General features: G+C 51.7%; 2 protein-coding genes across 4 annotated transcripts; one reads left to right on the top strand and one right to left on the bottom strand.

Annotated features, from left to right (window-relative positions):
• The first annotated feature begins 819 nt into the window (after window positions 1–819).
• On the top strand, window positions 820–8,602 carry NFKBID (NFKB inhibitor delta). 2 transcript variants are annotated; one of them, XM_079118596.1, is made up of 11 exons: window positions 820–1,471; window positions 1,886–1,946; window positions 2,360–2,577; window positions 2,969–3,156; window positions 3,239–3,344; window positions 3,540–3,686; window positions 3,810–3,861; window positions 3,954–4,102; window positions 5,681–5,797; window positions 6,048–6,212; window positions 6,679–8,599. In XM_079118596.1, the coding sequence occupies exons 1-11, from the start codon at window positions 1,343–1,345 to the stop codon at window positions 6,730–6,732; spliced, it is 1,386 nt and encodes a 461-aa protein (XP_078974722.1). In that variant the 5' UTR covers window positions 820–1,342; the 3' UTR covers window positions 6,733–8,599. The 2 variants fall into 2 exon arrangements, with proteins under 2 accessions (XP_078974722.1, XP_078974723.1); XM_079118597.1 differs by lacking the exon at window positions 3,540–3,686 and having other exon boundaries at window positions 6,679–8,602.
• Window positions 8,603–11,962: 3,360 nt separating this feature from the next.
• Window positions 11,963–21,382, bottom strand: APLP1 (amyloid beta precursor like protein 1). 2 transcript variants are annotated; one of them, XM_079119846.1, is made up of 17 exons: window positions 21,116–21,382; window positions 20,076–20,219; window positions 18,876–19,008; window positions 18,556–18,668; window positions 18,230–18,363; window positions 17,936–18,120; window positions 17,369–17,499; window positions 16,911–16,985; window positions 15,978–16,136; window positions 15,772–15,900; window positions 14,672–14,771; window positions 13,571–13,678; window positions 13,284–13,310; window positions 13,038–13,108; window positions 12,755–12,817; window positions 12,480–12,623; window positions 11,963–12,385 (listed from the first exon to the last, which is right to left on the bottom strand). In XM_079119846.1, exons 1-17 carry the CDS (start codon window positions 21,260–21,262, stop codon window positions 12,287–12,289), a joined length of 1,962 nt encoding a protein of 653 aa, XP_078975972.1. In that variant the 5' UTR covers window positions 21,263–21,382; the 3' UTR covers window positions 11,963–12,286. The 2 variants fall into 2 exon arrangements, with proteins under 2 accessions (XP_078975972.1, XP_078975973.1); XM_079119847.1 differs by having other exon boundaries at window positions 13,284–13,307; window positions 21,116–21,381.
• Between the last annotated feature and the right edge of the window lie 844 nt (window positions 21,383–22,226).

The raw sequence follows: 22,226 nt of genomic DNA, 5'->3' as shown, positions 1-22,226 counted from the left end.
AGTGAAGGCACCTCGGCTCTTAAGACAGTGACAGTCTGAGGGCTGGACTTTGGGTCCTTGAGGGACAGAGCTGGAGCACCAAGTCTTGGGCTCTGAGATCGGGGGTACCCGGTGTTTGAGGGTGGCAGGGGGCCCGACTCCCGGATTGGGGTGGAGGAGCGCTAGGATTCCGGACTCCTGGGTTTTGGGGGCGTTGGGGACTGGTGATCCAGAATCTTGATTCTCGGGGGTGCAAGGGCTGGGAGGCTGGGCCACTATGTCCTGTGGAAGGGCGGGGATGGTGGCCCCGACTTCTTTCCCTGGAAGGACCGGCTGGATTGAGCTCTTGGGGGCGTGGTTATTTAAAATCGGCCGCTGATCTCTGTAGCGAAGGTCCGGCGCCTGGCGCAGGGTCCATGCTGGCAGTGACCATGCCCCGCCCTGGGATTTCCCAGAGCGCCACGGGTCCAGGTCCCGGGGCAGAGCAGGAATTTCCCGCGTGCGGGGATTCCAGGAGTGCCACGCTTGGCTGCGTGCCCCGCCTCTGAACGGGACACCTGGGGCGCGGGACTGGAGCGGAAGGGGAGATGGAAGATTCCCTTGCGTGAGCGCGGTGACGTTGGCGCGTCGTGTCTGGGCTGTTTCCGAATCTGCCTCACGCCGGCTTAACCCTTCTTTCGCCGGAACCGCGCTCGGAAGGCTGGGGGATGGAGGTCTGGTCTTCCTGGGGAGTAGAAAGGAGGAGTCCGAAAACCCGGACTCCTTGGTCCTAGAGAGGAGGGGACTGAGGGCTTGGACCCCTGCGTCCCCCACTCCTGCGTCTGCGGGGCGGGCCCTGGACTCCTGATTCTGAAGAGGTGGAGCTGAAGGCTTTGGACCTCCGGATTCCTGAGGAGCTAGGGGGCTATTGACTCGTGGTTCCTTGGGGGGGACCTGGGGGCTCGGACGCCCGGTTTCCCAGGGAAGAGTAGAAGAACGTCAGCTTCTAGAACAGAAAGATATTGGGAACCTGGTTGTGCGTCTCTGGGGAATGGTGCCTGGCGACTCCACCCCTACCCCAGGCCTCAGAACTGGGAGATCTGGGGGTGGGATTTTTCACAGAAGTAGAGGGGTGCTGCAGAGGGGTGCTCTCCTCCCCCTTCCTCAGTTTCCACGACGCTGGTGGAAAGTTGGGTCAGCGGGAAAGTGCGGAGCAAAGAGAAGGAAACGGCGGAGGCGGGCACCTCACTCAAAATCTTCTATTGGCTTTGGAGTTCTCAGGCGGCATCAGTGTGCCAGTTTTTCCGCGCGGGAGGGCGAGAAGGGCGCCCACATTCACTCCTCCCCCGCTCAAGGTGCGTTTAGGTGACTTAAGGACCCCCTGATGACTTCCTTCCCTCCTCCCCCACCAGTGAGCCGGAATGAGCGCAGCCACTGCCCAACACAGACGGTGAAGAAGCTCCTGGAAGAACAGAGGCGCCGCCAGCAACAACCTGACGCTGGTGGGGTACCGGTGAGGTCCGGGAAGCACTGGGCACGGTGCTGCGCGCCTGTAATCTCAGCGACAGGGAGGCTGAGGCAGGAAGATCGCAAGTTCGAGACCAGTCTCAGCAACTGAGCGCGATCCTGCCTCAAAATTAAAAAAAAAAAAAAAAAAAAAAAAAAAAAAAAAAAAAAGGGCTGGGAATGTAGCTCAGTGGTAAAGCTCCCTGGGTTAAATCTCTAGTACAATTAAAAAAAAAAAAAAAAAAAAAAAAAAAAAAAAAAAAAAAAAGGCAAATCTCCAGAGGCCATGTGCTTGCTAGGCCCTCATAACTGATGAGAGTTGTAGTCCTGACCCTGATGTCCTATAGGTTGGAAACGAATGCAGAGAAATCGGGCAGAAATGTAAATTCACCCTTGTTCCTTTTTGCTTATATCTCTGCAGAATCAGTTCTCCCCTCCCCTGACCCAGCCCCTGATCCCATCTGTGAATGAGCCTGAAGCTGGTAAGTCTGGAAACTCACCTGGTTCCCTCAGCTTCCAGCCCCCAGCCCCAGGCACTCAGACATCCCAACTCTTAGAACTTCAGGGAACACAGGATCCAGGTGCTCACTTTTTCTGGGACTCAGTTGAAATTTGATCTAGATTCTCTGGATCCCAGTAGTCTATGCACATAGTCCCTTAGGGGCCCAGGCTTCCAGCTTTTGGGGACCCCACAAGTTCATATTCCAGTCTCTTAATATCACAGAAGTCTAGGCTTCTGACCCCTTGGGTGTTCCAGGATCCTAGGCTCCAGCCCCTTAGTGACCCAGAAAATCCTATGTCTGAGCACCCTGGAGACTCAGGGTCCTCCTTCCCTGGCTATGACTGCCCCAAGCTCTGGTAACCAGGCTCACACCTGCCCTCCTCTCACATACAGACCATACTAACTTCCCAGCACTCCAAGAGACTGTGAGTTCTGGAATTGGCAGCCTGGCACCCCCAACAGGCTTTCCAGACTGGGACCCCAACACACACGCTGCCTACACAGACAGCCCCTACTCTTACCCTGCTTCTGCTGCTGAAGGTTTCTTGACTCCTGAGTTCTACCAGCCCTCGGACCCAGGGCGGCCGTGCCCATTTTCCTCAGGGATGGAGGTGAGATACAGAATGGGGAAGGATGTTGAAGAGCTCCCCAAACTTCCCCATTGCCCTCTGGCAGTATTCTGAGATGTCAGGGGATGGGTTAAGATCCTATTCCTCAGATGGGCAAAACAGGCCCAAAGGTTCAAGGTCACTTGGCGTAGATGGGGATCCCAGCCCTAGCCACTTGGCCAAAGGCTATGTATGTGGATGCCTGTGTGGTGGGCTGGGAAGGGGAATTCTCAGTGGACTGACTGTCCCTACCACTGCACCCTTCAGGACCCTCTGAAGATGGGGATCCCAGCCCTAGCCACTTGGCCAAAGGCTATGTAATTGGATGCCTGTGTGGTGGGCTGGGAAGGGGAATTCTCAGCGGACTGACTGTCCCTACCACTGCACCCTTCAGGACCCTCTGGACACTCGCCTCTATGCAGAACCTTCCCTGCCACAGGCGGAATCCTGGAGAGTTTCTGGGCCCCCCTCAGGACCCCCACCATTGCTTCCATCCCCTGGACCATCCTTGGAGACGGCCCGAGCTCATATGCTGGCTTTGGGGCCACAACAGCTGCTGGCTCAGGATGAAGAGGGAGACACGTGAGTATAGGGAAAATGGGTCATCTGCATCTCCTGACCCAGCTGGGGGACTGTTCTCACTCTTCCCACCACCTGTCCTCAGGCTCCTGCACCTGTTTGCAGCTTGGGGACTACGCTGGGCAGCATATGCTGCAGCAGAGGTGCTCCAGATGTATGGACATCTGGACATTCGTGAACATAAGGGCAAGGTGAGGGCTGGAGGCCTGGACTTCTGGGTTCAAGGGAGGAAGGAGCTGGGGGTTGGAATTCCTGGATCCTGGAGAAGGAAGCAATAGGGTCCCAGACTTCTGGGCCTGAGGGTATAGAGGGCTGGGAACTTGGATTCCTGGTTTTCAGAGGGGAAATTGCTCAGAGCCCAGACTGACTTTTCCTGTGACCTGCAGACCCCTCTCTTGGTGGCTGCTGCTGCCAACCAGCCGCTGATTGTGGAGGATCTGTTGAACCTGGGAGCAGAGCCTAATGCCACTGATCATCAGGGACGTTCTGTCTTGCATGTGGCCGCTACCTACGGGCTCCCAGGAGTCCTTTCGGTATGGTTAGCTAGCGGGCAGACATGTGTCCAGGGTGGATTGGTTGCCCAGATCCTAGTCCAGGGCTAGGAGACCTGGGGAGACTCTTCCCCAACATCTCTTTCCTCCTCTTCCTCCTCCTAGGCTATGTTTAAATCTGGTGTTCAGGTGGACCTGGAAGCCAGAGACTTTGAGGGTAAGCTGTGTGCGGGCAGGGCTGGCTTGGCAGGTGAGGCTGGGCGGGGTGGGTGCCCCAGCTGTAGGTCCCTCACTGTCTCCATTCTACAGGCCTCACACCCCTCCACACAGCCATCCTGGCCCTCAATGTAGCTATGCGCCCACCCAGCCTCTGTCCTCGGTCGCTGAGTACCCAAGCCAGAGACCGGCTGAACTGTGTCCAGATGTTGCTGCATATGGGTGCGGATCATACCAGCCAGGTAAGCTGGGCTCTGGACAGCTGGCCCATAGGAGGGTGTGTGGGACAGGGCCACCTGGATGTCCATGAGCACTAAACAAAGCCTGAGTTTGCTGCTCCCTAGCTGTGTGTCCTTGAATGTGTTACTTTACTTCTCTGTGCCATAGAGGTCAACTTGGAGTGCTGCCACTGATTTAAGCTTAGGTTTATCCAGCACTTACTAGTGATCAAGCACCAAATTTTGTGGATTAACTTGTTGGATCCTCATAAGAACCTTGTAAGGCGAGTGCTATTATTGCTTTCTCTGCTTTACTGACAAGGAAACTGCACACAGGGAGTCAGAAGTCTTTTTTTTTTGAGTCAGAAGTCTTAAAACGTGTGTGTCAGAGAGATTAGAACCCAGGGAGTCTGAATCTAAAATATTAGGTTCTTAATCATATTATCCCCCTTTCCTGTGTAGCTTCTTTGCAGACTAGCTGAGAGAGGGAAATATAACTTAATTAAAAACATTTTTTTTTTAGTTCAGAATTTTTTTAACACAGATAAGGTGTAGAAAGTACTAGAATGAATTCCATATACTGAATATCAATAATCAGCAACTCAGGGCCAGTGCGGCCCTATCCACTCTTTTTTGGCAGTGGTGGGGATCAAGCCCATGGACTTCCCCCACCTCCAGCACTACCACTGAGCAACACCCCCAGTCTTCGTGTCTTTAAAAGATGCCTCCCGCCCCCACGGACCACTAGTCTACCTTAAAAGATTAGTGATCTCATAATCTCAAATATCCTGGCTGTGTTCAAATGTCCTTTTGGCTCTAAAGTGACATTTTTGTTTATTAAAAGAAATTAGGATTCAAATAAAGCCACGTATTACAATGTCTTTCTTTGTGGGTGTGGTGCTGGGGATTGAGCCCAGGGCCTTGTGCATGCAAGGCCAGCACTTTACCAACTGAGCTATGTCCCCAGCCCCTATAATTATGTCTTTTGAAAGTTCCTTTTATTTTAGAAACCTCCCCTTTCATCTCTGTGCTTTCTTCATAGTTTGTTTGGTGAGCAAACTAGGTTGTTTTCCCTGTACAAGCACACACAATTTTTGATATTCATTAAAAATGAACAGTAATTCCTTAAGGGCATGTAATAAAGTTTCTTTTTAGAAAATGTATATTTTCCCCCCAGAATATGGAGAGAGCAACTCAACATTGTGGTGGATATAGGCTTAGTTGGTCCACTGATTAATACCAGCAACTCTTCTCCTTGTAGATAAAATACAGTCATATGGGACAGGGTGCACTTTAATGTGTTAAGCAGAATGTAGGGGCAGTCAGGATAACTGCAGGCCCAGAGAGTTCTTTTGAGGGATTGGAAAAGGACCCTGTTTCTCAACCCTTGAACAGGAAAGCAGTCATACAAATGTCCAGTTCTGTGCTGCATATGGTGTGAATTGCCACTCGCCCCCCCCTTGGAGGTGGTACTCTTGTACAGTACACAATGCATACAGTTGTATAAGGCACCCCTGGGTAGGGTTGGCAAGGAAGACCCTAGAACTCTGAGGTCCATGGGAAGAGGACTGGCCTTGACTTCTGCCATTCCCCTCCTCACAGGAGATCAAGAGTAACAAGACAGTTCTGCACTTGGCTGTGCAGGCTGCCAACCCTACCCTGGTTCAGTTGCTGCTGGAGCTGGCCCGGGGAGACCTGCGGGCCTTTGTCAACATGAAGGTGGGGACCTAGGCTGGGATATGCAGGTTGTGGTAGAGAAGGGCAGTAGGGCATGGGGTCCTGTGGGCTGTGGGCCTGGAGGGGTCAGGGGGTGGGAGGCGACGGGAATGCACAGGACATAGTCATAGAGAGGGCTGTGGCTTCTGGCTGTGAATGAGGATTGTAGAATGCAGATGTGGAACATGAACAGTGCACCTGGAGGGCTGGGCGGCTGAGCCTGCATCCTTATCGGCCCTCGTTCGTACTTCAGGCCCACGGGAACACAGCCCTCCACATGGCAGCTGCCCTTCCCCCTGGGCCACCCCAGGAGGCTATCGTGCGTCACCTGTTAGCAGCCGGGGCGGACCCAACACTGAGGAACCTGGAGAACGAACAGCCTGTCCACCTGCTGCGGCCCGGCCCGGGCCCTGAGAGGGTGAGCACTGCTCCTGACCACAGAGTGGCCTCTGAACCCACAGAGGGACCCCCCTCAGCCCACCCCATCTTGACTTTAGAGGGTGACTTCAAATCTCAGAAAATGACCTTCGACCCTTATCCAACCCTGATCCTTTCTATCAGCGTGAGACCTGATCCCGACTTCTTATCCATCCTGACCTCTCAACCCCGAATCTTGACCTCTAAATGTGCCCTTCGATCTCTCAATGGGACCTCTGAACTCCTGTCCCTAACCCTGGGTCCTGACCTCAAATGTGATTTCCAACTCTTGATTCCGATTGGGTGCTGACCCCAAGGTGGAGCCCCAGACCAGCGACACCGTCCCTTCATTTTCTGCCCTGGCTCCTTGCCCTCCTCTGGGGTTCTCCTGTCTGGGGCCCCCACCCCACAGGTGCCCACGACTCCCTGCTGTCCCATGCTTCTTACTGTGCCTTGTTTGTCCACAGCTCCGGCAGCTGTTGAAGAGGAGCCGTGTGGCACCCCCAGGCCTGTCCTCTTAGGACTCAAACCCAGAACCTGGACTGATTTTCCAGTCCCCACCGTCCTGTGGGACAGCCAGCGTATGCTAATGTTGCAAATCCATGATAATGTATGTGGAATGTCCTGCCATTAGGGTCTTACATTAAAACCCCAAAATGGCTGCTGGGGGGGTGAACGATCCCCAATATTTGGGGTGGTGTGATACCCCTCCCCTACCTGCAAGGAGCCATCTAGATGATTTCCATGAAATCGAGGCTTCTTGATTGTTTCTGTGAAACAACCTGGGCCCCCTAACCCTCTGCCCACTAGGGTATTTCAGGACCTCTCCCCTAACTCAGCACTTCATATCTAGAAACCCAGATGGAACCCTTTCATAGGACTTGGAGCATCCCAGCAGGGTTCCTCAGATGGCCCTCTCACCTTCCCCAGGACCCACATCCCTCAGGTCCTAACCCCTGAGACATAGGAAGGACTCTGTGGGACTAGTGTTCCTGGGGCCTATTGCTTTTGGATTCAGTATTCAGTGGAGTTCCTGCCCCAAACCTCAGCATTCCCAGTGAATCCCTCCCCCAATATGAGCATCCTTGAAGCTCCCTATTAAACTGTACTTAGAACATAAATGCTGTCATCTCATTTCTGGGGGCACTGGTGCAGGGAGGGGCTGTCACCCCACTGAGGGGTCATATGGATGAATGTGCCTGGGCGGGGCAAGTGACATCACCCTCCACCTACCCAATTCTGTGTCCTGCCAGCTAAGTCCAGCATCTGTGGGTTATTATTTCTCACAGTTGTAGAGACTGGGAAATCCAAGCCCAGGGTGCCAACAGGTATAATTTCTAATGAAGATGTTCTTCGGGTTCTGCAGGTGACCTTCTTTGTACTGTAGGCATTTTCAGATTACAGTGTGCTCAGCATGTAAGATGTGACAAACCATAAAACCCAGGAAGTTTATGTCATACATGGTGGTGCATATCTGCAATCCCAGCTACTTGGGAGGCTGAGGCAGGAGAACTACAAATTTAAGGCCAGCCAGGGAAAGTTAGTGAAACCCCATCTCAAAATTAAAACAATGCTAGGCGTGGGGGTGTGGAGGGGCTAGGGATACAGCTCAGTGGTAGAGTGTCTCTGGATTCTGTGATGGGCTGACAGATCTGACTCCATGAGAATGTTACAGGCCAGACTCTAAGGGAAATGACTAAACAGATCCATTTTGCTCTGAGACTCCATGTTATGTAGGAAATAAGCTTCTCCCATGGGAACACCCCGCCTGTGTGCCCATCATCAGTTACTTAGTGTGACATGTTTAACAAGACGGAGTGATAATTCCTATGTAAAAAAAAAATTGCTCTCTTTTGATCCCTATTGCTCCTAAACAATGTACCATGTGAACAGTGATTGTGTGGATGTTAGTAACCATTCTTTAGTTTGTACCTAGGTAAGGGTCATTTTGACCCACTTCCCCCTCTGTCAATTATCTCATGATTTTAATGTATAATTTCAAATCATAGCAACAGACACTTGTGATTAAAGTGATTTTTGGTATAAGACCCCTACAACCCTATGGTCGGTGCTGTCCTCCCAATAGCCATTTTTTGGGGCATTGTGTGAGACAGTCAGCTGGCTAGCTTAATAAAGACTCTCAAATTTGGACTTCTCAGTGGTGATCGGTCTGTTCTTAAGTTGCACCCCATAACAAATTCAATTCCCGGTTTATCATGTATATGCATATACATGCAAAGCCAAGGAGTTTATTGGACTTCAGGTATGGCTCAGTGGTAGAGGGCTGGCCTATCAGCCCTGGGTTTGAGTCCAGCAGCACAAACAAGAAAAGACGAAAAGCCAGGAAGTTCACGTCTACTTCCCACTCCAGTGGCCCTCAGCTGATGACTAATAGATGGTACATACCTGCTCCAGGTCCATTACTTCCCTGTTGAGATAACTTGGAAGTGCATGTTCTACTCTGGTTCCCTGAGTCCCCAGCAGAATAAATGAAGCTCTAGTTCCTCAGAGTGGTTTGGGCTTGTAACAAAACCCCATTTCCCTTCTCTCTGTCTCTTCCTGCCTCCCCTACCAAGGTCCTCCATCCCTTCTTCATAACTTTGACCTCAAGTGCTCACCTGAGTCTTTTTCTGGAGAAACTCAGACTGAGTTCCTCTGCCATGCCTGTTTCTTATGCTCTCCCCACAACCTCCACTCTGGTTGTATTATAGATGATTCACACCAAGAACACCCACCCCAGAAAACCCCTTGGTCCACCTGAGCCCCTTTGCTTGTAGTCTCTTATGAACAACAAACCAAGTACATGTTAGCATACCTCAGGGCAGGTGCCAGAGCCTCCGCCCCAATATTTAAAGCTTAAAATACTTGCCTCTTAATTGTTTATGATCCTGTGATCTGGGCTGCATTTAGCTAGTGGTTTTTTCTCTAGCTTTGGTTACCTTTGTGGCTGCAGTCAACTGGACATTCTGCTGGGCTGGAATCCAAGACGACTTTGCTCACATGTCTGATAACTGGGAACTGCCGGGAGTGGACCAAGGATCTCTCCATGTGGTCCAGGAGGGTAGGTGGATCCCTTCAATTGGTTAAGGGTGGTTAAGGGTCCAAACGAGAACTTGCCCCTGCTTGCATTGTGCCCGCCAACGTCCCATTGACCAATGTTAGTCATGTGGCCATGCCCAGAATCAGCATGTGGAGGGCAAGCAAATTGGAAGACAGACAGAGTTGGGAAAATTGGGAGTCAGAGCTGTCAGGGAACATAGGTTTTAACCCTCCCATCAACTTCCATGTGCCAGCCTGTGTCATTCTTGCATGTACTAACACAGTGACAGCTGGCTCATGAAGAATTTATATGAATATGCTCTATTCATATGAAATAGAGATTTCATTGATTCTAAGAATAACTTAATTGGAACTCATCTTACAAACAATTATGTGACATAGTTTAATTTCTGCCCTTTTTCCTTTGTGAAACATAAAACAATGTTTTTTTGATTGTGTGGTGTGTGTGTGTGTGTGTGTGTGTGTGTGTGTGTGTGTGTGTGTGTGTGTGTGTGTGTGTTTCTGGGATTAAATCCAGGACCTCGTGTATGCTAGGCAAATGCTCTACCTTGGAACTACATCCCCAACCCAGTGATTTTATTTCTCATCGATAGCATCTGAAATTTTGTTGACATATAGTTATTCCAATTTGTATTATGGATGTCTATTCCAATTCATATTATTATATTTGTGTGTTCCCCTATTCATATGTTGAAATAACAAGCCCCAATGGAATAGTATTTGGAGGTGGAGCCATTGGGAGGCAATTAGGTCATGAGCATGGAGCCCTCATGATGAGATTAATAGCAAGACACAGGGGGAAAGCTTGCTTGCCCTCTTTCTACTCTGTCATGTGAGGACAGTGCAAGAAGATGGAGCTATCTGCAAACTGGGAAGAGTGTCCTCATCAGACTTCGAACCTGCTGGCATCTTGAGCATGGACTTCTCAGTTTCTAGAATCATGGGAAAGAAATGTTTCTTGTTTAAGTCACCCAGTCTATGCTATTCTGTTATAGCAACCAGAACTAAGACATGTATCAACACACACACACACACACACACACACACACACACACACACACACACCACTAACGTTTTAGAATGTCCCTGAAAACCTACATTATGTTAAAAGGAGAATTAACAAAATCATCTTCGGTGTGGTTTAGGGGCACAAAAACATCAAATGAGCATTAGAAAATTAATACATTTATAACAATAGCATTTTAAAATTAATTACCCTAAGTATTGCCACTTAAATGCAAACTTTGTTAAGGAATCAGACACTGACCAGATTGGGGAAAATGGCCTTTTATTTCTGGTCTCACCTGCTTGAAGCTCCTTCCCTATTGTTAGACTGTTGATTCCTGTTGGTTGTGAAAATGCAAAGTCAGTTCCCCCCACAGCCTGTATTGTTGGTGATAGATTTCTGCTAAGCTCATCTGACTATAACTGAAGGTATAACCATTCTCTGAATGATGATGCATGTCAAATTCTCTAATGAAGCCATGGCGTTTGTATTCAACTTGCATTTTAAAGGCATCTTCCTCCTTACACCTACCAGGTGTGTATTTAATATACATTACCTGTATTTACAAGGATATATTATGAAGAACTCTGCTAGCTTACAGGCCCTTTGGGAACTGGAATAGGTGCTTCCTCCTTAAGCCATCTGTCAGAAAAATCGTGCTTGTAGAACACGGCACATTACCGCCATCTGCTGGGAAATTATGGCAAAAGAGCAAATCTACAAGGTCTTGGGGTGAATGAATGGTAGGAATCACTTGGAATTTTGCAGTGTACAATTTCAGCAACATATATGACAGACTTGGATTATTACATAGTATGTTAGCAAAGTGATCCAGAGTATATGCACTGGATGCAGGCTGCCTGGGTTGAATTCCTAGCCCTCACCCTTCCTAGATGGTGACCATGGGCACATGATCTCACTTCTCTCAGCCTGCTTTTCCTAACCTATAAATGGGGATAAATTAGTTCCAGTTCTATGGAATGAAAGTAATGAGGAAGAGTGCCCATGCATATAAAGTGTGTTTGGTACTGGGATCAAACCCAGTATCATGCATGCTAGGCAAGTGCTCTACCACTGAGTACTCTCCATAATGTTTTGTTTTACAATTTAACAAATACTTGCTAAGTGGCAGGCACAGTTTTAATAGCTCCACAAACATCGACCCTTTTAATCTTCATAATGACTGTCTTGGGAATATGTCACAGGAGGGGATCCTTGAGCATATACATTCCAATAGGTTCTGCGGACATCATATATCCCACTGGACAGGGAACTGGAATTTCTACAACCCAGGGGATTTCCTTTTGACTCCCTGAGAAACTATGAAAACTTGGGATTGGGGAAAGATTTGAGATTCCCAGTGCCTCATAGGGCTCACAGGTTGGGGTAGATGCTGTGTGTGATCGTATGGGCGGGTAACTAGAAGGGTGGAGAAACTTGCCGGAACCCAGGGGTCCATGCCCACACCCAGCAAATAGACACCTAGAAGTCGCAGCCAGTTCAGCACCACGGAAAGCTCCTGGGCAGGCGCAGAAAGTCTAACCAAGGTCTCTGGTCCCTGCCCTCCTGCTCGCCCGCCCTTCCCGCCAGCCCCGCCCAGATTTAAAGCTCCCTCTGCAACTTAAAGACCCAAAGGAAGCCTGGGCAGAGACGGACACTGAATATTCCATAAAGACATAGGATGATCTGGTAGGGAAGAGGACTTTATTGGGATGTTAGTGGGGAAAACGTGGGAAGGTGAACTCTAGGGAACAACAGACGCTGAAACCAAAATGGTGGTAACCTTAAGGAGCAATAACTTACAAAATAAATTAAGGTGAGGAGGTCCAAAGTGGGTTGGCAGATGGGAATATCTGGGGTTTCTTAGGTATGGCATTTGGAATTAGAAAGGGGTAATTAGAGTGAACTTGTCGACACCTCCCTCCCCCACCCTAGGCTGGGAATTGGGGTTCTGAGACCCCAGGAAGAGGGGAGGTCTGGGCTCAGCTGAAGGCATCAAGGGGGTGGGTTCAGGGTCGTTCCTCCAGGAAGCGGTAGGTGGGGTTCTCATAACCATGCCGCTGCAGTTCCCGGAGCTGCTGCTCCTCCAGGGTCAGCATGGGGTCCACCTGCAACAGGGACAGAGGAGAGCTCATGGGACTCAGAGACCCATGCAGAGCTCATGGTCCATTCATGTCCACACCAGGCCTTCATGCCTCTCACCTCCACCACTCCATGGCTGATAGCCCCATAGGGCTTCTTCCTGCGCAGGAGCAGCATGGAGAGTACGATCAGGGAGCCCCCTCCTGCTCCCATGATCAGCAGACCCGACACAGCCTCACGAGATACTCCTGTCCCAGCAGGTGCCTGCAGGGACAGAAGATGGGGCCAAAGACACCTTTGAAGCTCATCTGGGTCCTATGTGGCTTTGGGAGCCACAACCTAGACAGTGATCTCTGACCGTTCCTGCTAGGTACTGAGAATATGCTTCCTCTTACCAGCTCATCTCTCTGAATCTCCGATGAGTGGAAAGGGAAACCCCTTGGAACAGATGCATTCACCTGGGGAAAGCAGGAGGTATCAGAGGTCCCAGTCTCTTACTCCCCAGGAACACCCCCTAACAGCCTTCTTCTCTTCTAGGACCCTAAAGTCCATGGCCACAGCCCTCTTTTCCCCTCTGGCCAAGGAACCCAAGCCCTCAGCACCTCCCTCCCTCACACCCAGGAGTCCAGGCTCCCTCTCTTGTCCTCCCTCAGGTGCTCATAGGTCTGATTTACTTACCTTTTGCTCATATTGCTCCAAGGGGGTCATCTTCTCTTTTCCAGGTGATGCAGCATCTTGTTCTGTGGACCCTACCCCCCAAGTCCCATCTCATTCTTGAGGGTCCAGAGGGGTGCTGCCCCTGTCTGAGGAGGGGGTCAGAAGGGGCACCGGACTCCACCCCAGGAGGTCTGAGGTTCCCAAGGTATGGACCCTTTTCCATTCTGGGTTTAGGATTCAGTGGAATTTAGTGACTTGAACACTCACCTTTTGGAAGGGTCATGGGGGTGTCTGCTGGCAGCCAGTGGGGGAAAAGGCAGGTGAAACAGTAAAGAGAGGAATGTATCATCAAAGAAAGAGCAGGGAAACACCCTCCCAGGGACAGAAAAATGAGGACAGAGGACCCTGCAGAGGCCTCCACATCCTTAGATATTCCTCCCCATCCTCTTCCACTCACTGTGGTGACATAGACCCACCAGACTTTAGGGGATTAGAAACAAGGTTGGAAGCTTGTCCTCCCAAATCTTGGGTTATCCATATTTAGGTTCACTCACCATCCTTGGAATCTGGAGGCTGCAGCCCACCCTTGTCCTCACTGCTGCCCCCAGGTGCAGGGACTTCCAACTCATTAGGACCCAGGTGTTCTGAATGGAGGAGTTCCTCTGAAAACATACCCAAAGATGGATGGGGTGGTGAGCCCTGGGACTCCACAAAGAAAACTCGATGTGTGAATGAAACCCTAAGAGCAGAGTGTTAGGAAGATCATGCAGAGAAGCAGAGGCAGCCCCAAGTATGGGGTAGCACCAAGTGTATCCAGCATTCTGGTGTCCTTAAATATCAGGAGGTTTAGGGTTAGGTATGGAGCATCCAGGAGAAAGTCATGATAGATCTGGAGGTTGTGCAAGGTCACACTTTCTGGTAGTGACCACATTTTCATCATCTTATTTAGGCCCCTCACCTTGAATCTGGACTCGGTTTGTAACTCATTATAACCAATAGAATGTCTTCCCAAGATCTGGAGTCATTACAAATGTAGCTCAGGGGGCTGGAGTTGTAGCTCAATGGTAGCGCACTTGCCTAGCATGCATGGGGCCCTGGGTTTGATTCTCAGCACTACATAAAAATAAATGAAGGCATTGTGTCCATATACAACTAAAAAATATTTTAAAAAGAATGTAGTTCAGTGATAAAGTGCTTGCCTAGCATGCACAAGGACCTTGGTTTGATCCCCTATTACTTAAAAAAAGAATCTGGCAACTTCTACTTTTCTGCTTTGGGGTGGCCTAAGACACCATGTTGGAAATCCATTTATCCTGGTGGAGAGACTACGTGGAGAGGATCCATGGAGAAGAGAAGCCCTGAGTCTATTTGAAGAAGAAAGGCCCATTTATCAGGGTGCCTATCCCAAATTGATCTGTTGGTTAAATACAGCTGCACATTTGACTACTGGCGAGATTACCAGAAGAACCAACCAGCTGAATCTAGAACAGATGGCAGGATCATAAGCAAAGAAAATGGTCATTGATTTGAACAACTAAGTTCTGGAATGGTTTGTTATATAAGCACAGATAACTGAAATCAGGGGAGGCTGAAGGTTTAGGGTTAAATCTGCCCTGAAAAATCTGGAATGATGGCCAGGGGTCATGGATACTCACGGATCTGGGGGCGCAGCTCCTCAGCCAGGTGGGGATTCTGATCAAGCAATCCCAGACTCTGATTCATCCTTTCCTCGATCACCTGAAGATGGGTCTGCACCTGCAGAGAGTGGGTTGGAAGGATGAAAAGGGCAATACAGCCTGGAAAAGAGGAAACTGAAGCAGAATAAAGGAGGAATTCAATAGGGTCCAAGGAAAAGTAGCACATACCAGTTGACAGCTACCCGGTAGGGAGTAAGGATCAGGGATTGGGCCATAGGAGGAGGGAAATTGAAGGAGAATCAGGATACAAAGGGAAGGAAGAGATGTACACAAGACAGTAATTGAGGGACTGGGGAAAGGCAGTAAGGTACAAAAAAAAAGGTGTGCACAGGAGACAAGGTAAGCAAGGATACAAGGAATATGGTATAGAAGACAGGAAGCAGAGGTAAGTGAGGCAGGGCCAGAAAGTAGACCCGAGGAACAGAAAGTGAGGTTTGAAGGGATTCTAGATACAGAAAGTGGGACTGGAGATTCATATAGAAATGGCAGCACTTTAAGAGCAAGAATTGAAGTTCAAGCGCACAGAACAGATATTCCTGAATGGGAAGATAACCAAAAAGTAAGAATTGGTTCCAGGGAACACAAGTGGAGCTCAGGAGGAAGGAGGGTTGAGGGACGGGAATAGGTTTCTAGGTACAGGAAGAGGATTCTAGGAAAAGAAGTAGAAATTCAAGGGCCAAGAGAAGGATCAAGGGACAGGAAGTAAGAATCCAAGGGAGGAGAAGGGGGCAGAAGGCACAGTGTGTGTGAAAGGCAATGTTCCAGAGTGAGGAAGCAGGGATCCAAGGGGCAGGAAGTGGAATTGAGGGATTGGAAAGGGTCCTGGGGCACAGAAGGAAGGCATACTAGGGGGATCCAAGGGACAGAAAGAGGGTTTGAGGGGCTGGGGAGATAGCTCAGTCGGCAGAGTGCTTGTTTTGTAAGCACAAGACCCTGGGTTCGATCCCCAGCACCCCCCCCCCCAAAAAAAAGAAAGAGGGTTTGAGGGACAAGAGAAGAATCTGAGGGACTGGGGTCTGAGGGTAGCAAGGCACTTGGGGGCTGGAAGAAATGAGCACCTGGAAGCGCATCTGCTGGGCCTTCTCAGGATCTACTGCAGCCACATGCTGGTAGTGCCGCAGTGTGTGCCTCTGTTCCTTCTGCTCCGCTCGCAGGTACCGCCGCAGAGCCAGCAGGACGCGCTCTGCCTGTGGAAGGGACAAAGGCTGCCCAGGCCTGCCCTAGTTCTCCTCACCTTCTGCTCCCTGTCCCCATGGTCCCATACCTGAGGAGGATCCCCCTGAAGTGCTGCCAGGAAACCCTCCAAGGCAGCGCGGCGCTGGTCATTGATAAGGGCAATGACTCGAGAGGCATGAGTCTCCACCAGACGCTGTCGCTCACTGGACACCTGCTCTTCCAGGGTCTGCAGAATGGACTGGAAGTGCTAGGGGTGGAGGTGGGCATGGGTCAGGAGAGATAAAGAAGGGTGAAAGGCAGAGATATTGGGGCAAGTAGGGTGGGGTTCAGCGCATCTCAGCCAACCTGGGGTAGGACTAGGTCAATGGAGACTGACTGGAAGGAGTGGGCTGTAGCCAGGCAGAGTAGGGGTAGCACTAGGCTTACTGGGAGTTAGTCTGAGGGTGTAGATTGGGTGTGAACAATCTGGGAACAGAACTGATGAGTGCTAAGATGCAAGGGACCTTGTAGGGAGGGAAGGGTCAAACTGGAGACAGGCTGTGCCCAATGAGACTGATAGGAGTAGACCAAGGGTTCAAATGGGAGCTAACTCAGTGGCGCTGAGGGAGGAGGGGCCAAGAGGTCAAAGGCTGGACTTATCATAGAGGTACTGCATAAAAGTGAGATCAGAGGGACAGGTCCAAAGTCAAGGGGTAGGGTGGGGTTGGGGGGCTAACAGGGACATGAATACTTCCAAGAGAAGGGCCCAGCTATGACTGCAGGAGGCTGGGGTTGGGAGAGGACTCCAGAGCCAGTCCTCAGAGGAAAGTCAAATTAATACAGGGCTAAACCTGGCCAATCTGAGGAGGAGAGTAATGTGGTGTTAAAAGGAACAGGGCCAAATGTAGGGGTGGGGCAGGAAAAGGCCAAGGTGAGTAAGAAGGGTTGAATGGATGGAGCAGAATATGGACAGAGCCAGGCTGAGACCGAGCACTCCTCATGGTGGATAGGCGTGAGCCAGACCCACTGGAGGTTGTCCTACCTCATTTAGGGCCTGTCTATCCGCTTTAGGCAGGTTCTTGGACTGGTTGTCTGCCATGGCCCATTCACGCATCACCTGGAGGGGGAGGCACTTCAGGATCCTGGAACCCACCCTGATTGACCTGGCTAGTCTCCCAATCCCCCTTTAAGACTTTGGAAGATCCAGATCCCTTAAGTCCCACTGACCCTTAGGTTCCCCAATAAGAAGACCCAGAGGAAGTTTAAAGTGGAAGAGAATCATGGACCAGAGTTCCTATGGAATTAAGTGGCATCTCAGTGGGATTCTGGGTGGGTCAGGGAGCCTTGGTCATCTTAGACGGTGGTGTTGCAGGCTTAGAGTTAAAGGAAGCTGGGCAACTGTCAGATATAGTGTCAATCTCAACATGTTCCTAAGGAATGTCCTGGTATTTAGGGAAATCTGTGGTGGTGGTGTGGTTCCAGGGTCCCCAGTATCATCACCTCATTAATCTGGCGCATCCTACGCTCCTCCAGGTCCATTTTGGCCCTCAGGAACCCCTCATGCTCACTGATTTCCCCAGGCATGCCGAAGTAAACGTCTACACCATCAGTGGGCCTTGGGGTGGGAGTGACTGGAAGACCAGGAATCAGGAGATCAGCCTGCAGCCCACCTCCAGGTCACCTTTCCTAACTGGAGAACATTTTCTAGAGTGCACTGGGGACCATCGTGTATCCAGTTTAGTCATAGCTGCTGGGAATCATGTGGGAGATGTAATTCTAGTCTAGGCCTATTCTTGCAAAGTTCAGGAATCCATTTATATTTCTGAACTTTCCCTCAAAAGATCCTTAGGACCTACCAAATGGCCCCTCCACTTCCAAGTACCCCCGAGCCCTTTACATTCTTCACAGGCTAACCCTTGCATCTCTACTTAATCCAAGGTTACCTGTCTCTTTCATGCTTCCCAATTGAGCCTCTCCCCTACAGATCCTTCCCAAAGGTGCTCCTATACCAACACTCCCCAAATCACCCTTTCCTCAAGAGTGGAGAGGACTGGGAGATTGCCTGACCTTTGCTGACCACTGCTGGGGTACGGGAGCTTGGGAGCAGGACTCCTTCCTCTTCCTGTTCCTCTTCAGCCTGGGAGGGCTCCACAAAGTAATCATCTACTGGCTGTAGGAAGGATTCTTCCTCTTCCTCATCCTCATCCCCCTCTGCTCTGCCCCGCAGGGGCCAGGACCGGGTAGAGGGGTCACTGAGGGAACAGAAGACTCAGGCAGTAAGATTCTAGGCATAGGGTGCCATGTTTCCACCCCTTACCTCAGAAACCTTGGGATGGGCATGAAGGGTTCCCTTCCACTCACTCAACTGCTGTCCCGGATGGGTCCGGGGTCACTGGAGGAGGGCAGCACACATACTCCACACCTCGGAATCGGTCTGTACCACAGGGCAAAAGCATGCCCGAGCCATGAAGGACGAGGCCCTGGGAACTGCAGGCCTGTAGAAAGAGTGGACCCAGACTCCAGGATTGTAGAGTAGGAGGATGCAGAGGGGGAGCTTTGGGGCCTGGATTCCTGGTTCTGGAGGAAGGGATTGGGGGATAGAATTCCTAGATCCCAGTGGGAAGAGGGAGCTGTAGGCCGGGACTCCCGGGTTTGAGGGATGGGGATGGGTGGGCCAGGGTCCTGACCTCTTGTGCCTCCTGATGCCTCCGGGTTGAACTCTCACACTGGTCCATGCGCTCCTGGTGTAAGAACCGACAACCTTCTGGCACCAGCAGGGCCTCACTCACGAATTCACCAGCTGAGGAAAGGGGGACACCAGACTAAGACTCTCCTACTGCCACCTGCCTCACACTCCTCAGAATCCAGACACTTTATCCTCCAAGACTTCTCTGCCCCACTCTAGATTCAGGTGCCCAGCTCTCTAATGTGGGTCTGAGACAGGGGCTCAGAACCTCATCTCTGGGAGACTCCCACCTCATTTCCCTTCTCCCAGCCCATGACTCACGCAGGCAGCGGAAGGGCACAACCTGGTGGTGAGGGTGGGCACAATGGCCACCCCGGGCACCCTCGCACCAGCGCTCCATGGAAATGGCCTGTGCAGCCTGCTCCACACGTGCGATGTGCAGCTCCGGATACATCTGAGGGCACCAGGAAAGGACCATCAACCCACTGCCCCACCCTTGCTAGCCACCCCTCTCCTTTTCAAGGGTCTTGTATTCATAAAGGCATCTTTATTTATTTTATTCATTTATTCATATGTGGTGCTGACAATCGAACCCAGTGCCTCACAAATGCCAGGCAAGCACTCTACTGCTCAGCCACAGCCTCGGCCCAAGCCCTCTTTTTTATAACCTCGCTCCTACCTATCTCCCTAGTCCCTGCTCTTCTCCATAGAAACAGCCTTAGAAGCCAAGTCCCTTCTGGCCATTGGTCAAATCCCCTAGTGCTCTCCCCTTTAAAGTCTGGCCATCTTTAGGTGCTATCTCTTTTCCTGTCCAGTTTCTTTATTAAGTTTCCTCCACCTGACCCATCCGCTTAATCTCTCATAGTCCCTTACTCTGGTTATTCTTCCCCTCCCATCAGGTCCCTCTCTTGGTAGATCTTACTGGTTCTCTTTATATTAAGCCCTCCTTTTAATTTTTTTTATTTAAAAAAATTTAGATGTTGATAGACCTTTATTTTATTCATTTATTCATATGTGGTGCTGACAATCGAACCCAGTGCCTCACAAATGCCAGCCAAGCACTCTACCGCTCAGCCACAACCTCGGTCCAAGCCCTCTTTTTTATAACCTCGCTCCTAGCTATCTGCTCTCCCATTGGGTTCCATCGTTCTGCCCTATCTTACTGGTCCCTAGGTCTCTTTTTCATCTTGGCCACGCCCCTTTCTTGGCCTCTCCCACCTACACTCACACTCTTGACAAAGTCTATCCTTATTTCTAAACCAGGTTGCGTCTTCACTGGTTATTTTCCTTAGCTGGCATTTTTGTATGGTTCCCCACTCTCCTGTCTTAGTTTCTCAAAACAGGTCCTGCCCTAATCAAGCCTCACTTCTTCTTTGAGCACGCCCCCTAGCTTCCCTCCTCTACTTAAATCCCACGTCTCCCTGGATCCCGCCTTTTGTAAGTCTAGCTTCTCAGCTAGACCTAGCCTCATCTCGAACCCGCTTTCTCGTTGACCACGCCCCTCTCATTGGTCCCGCCCACCTGTCTGCAGTACTCCAGCACGCGCTGCGGGTCCCGGAGACAGCGTCGTGAACGCTGTGGGTCTGGCTCCCAGCGGCCGGTGCGCAGGTCCCGGTGAAGGGTTAGGCGCCCGCATAGTCCGGCCACTTGGGCTGACCCCGGAGCCTGGGAGTGGAGTCGGAGGAGACTGTCAGAGCCTGGGGGGCGCTGACATACGTGGTCTTTTGCTCCTTAAGACCCAGCTATTCATATCCCCAGCACCAGCCCCCTCCCCCAAGCACCGCACACCGGCCTCGGTGGAGGCACCGTTCCCTGGGAAACAGCTCCCGTAGGGCGGGAGCGCCCCAGCTCTCCCGTTGCTATGGCTACCCAGGTCCCCCGGGTTTCTCGCGGCCTTGTTGCTGCGGAGACAGGCTCCGCCCCCACCCCAGCACGGCAGAGATGGAGCCGTAAGGGGTTAAACCTGAATCGTGGGGGAGGAGGACAGAACCCAGGCGTTCTGGCCCCTCCTCCCTCTATCCCTAGTTCAGGCTCCTATTGCGGGGGTGCATAGACTACCAGGCCTGGCTTCCCAGCGGACCTGGACACCAGGTCCTTGAGGACTGGAGAGCTACATTCTGTTTGGGGGTTAATGACTGGAGGCCTGGTCTCCTGGCTCCTGGGAGCCTGCGGGCGCCCTCAAGGGACCAGAGGATGCAAGGGGCCTGGATTCTTGGATCCAAGTACCTTGCTGCTTGGTGGGTCCTATGTTCAGGTGGCAAGGGATTGGGGCCGAGTCGTCCAGGCTGAGAGGGTGTGGAGGAGTGGGCTGGACTTCTGGGTCCAGGGGCTCTGGAAAAGCCAGTTCCTATGCTGCGGGTGGGAGTGGGCTAGGAAGTCAGATGATAGGGTAGCTGGGGCCTGGAATCCTGGGTTCATGAATACCTAGTGCTGTTAGGGGCTCCTGGGAGAGGGCCACCTAGCTGAAAAGACTGCGTTTTCTGCCCTGGACAGTCCGCGTCCGGGTACAGAGGCCCGGTCCCACCCCTTCCCCCATCCCCCAGGACCCGGCCCGGCCTCACCTCGGCCGCGCCGGGGCTCCCACCGGTCAGGTTCCCGACGGCGAGCTGCGCGCGCAGAAGCAGCAGCAATAGTGGCAGCAACAGCGGCAGCGGCGGCGGACCCCGGCGGCGGCCCAGACCGCAAGCGGCGGGGCTGGCCGGCCCCATGTCCGGGCCCTCGCGCCCTCACGTCCCCTGCACACCGCCCGGCCAGGCCCGGCCCCAGCGGTGACAGGAGCTCCCAGCTCCACCGCCGCCGCCTCCTCCTCCCGCCGCCCCCGGGCTGCGCCGGCGCCGCCAGCCCCGCCCCGCGCCGGCCCCGCCTTCCCGGCCAGGACAATAGCGTGGCAGCTCTGCGCAGAGTGGAGCAGCTCGGGAACCCCGAGTGGGAGCCTGCTCCAGGACCCCGCCCCTTGAGATTCCAGGCGACCCACCCCCTGCAAAAACCTAGCCAGTAGCCTGGTTCGTGGGTTGTGCGGTTTGGGATTTTGAGTCTTCCTTCAGGGCTCCCACCCGCAGCCCTCTCAGCTTCTTCAGATCCAGACACCCATAATCGGCTTTGTCCTCCGCCAGGGATGGACATCGGGACCCCCCCCTCCACTAATAAATTTCTTTCTTGAGGTCACAGGAATCCAGCCTCCCAAATTTCCTCAATCAAGAACACAGCAGTGGAGACCCATTTCAGTCCTCTTTTAGAGGAGTCGCAGTCCCCTTTTTCCCTCAAAACTAAAGGCCAAAACTCCCACCCTTTCTTCCTCAGACCTAGGAGTTCAGTCTTCCTGCCCTGCCTCTCAAGTCCCTGGTGTCAGGACCTTTAACTCCTAGCTCAAGAATCCATGAATCTAAAGCTCCCAGGCCCTTTCTTTAAGGATGACCTGACTCAGGCACCCATCAAGGACCCAGCCGCTCAGGACAAAGGTCTGAACCCCTATCCTCACTCTAAGGACCAAGGGATTTCCATTTTCTTATCCCTAGTCTTCTCCCCTTCAGTGCTCACTGCTTTGTCTCCTCAAAAGACAGCTGAGAATTTTATTTTCCCTGGCTTACTGGGGCAGCCTTGTCATATGTGTGCATCTGTATGGACGTCCACATGTGTGTCTTTGTGGGTACATGTGTATCTATGTTTCTGTTT

This window comes from Sciurus vulgaris (assembly GCF_902686455.1).
Source record: "Sciurus vulgaris genome assembly, chromosome: 17".
Lineage (NCBI taxonomy): Eukaryota > Metazoa > Chordata > Mammalia > Rodentia > Sciuridae > Sciurus > Sciurus vulgaris.
The sequence above is the reverse complement of the archived record's forward strand: the minus strand, read 5'-3'. Positions and strand labels throughout refer to the sequence as shown.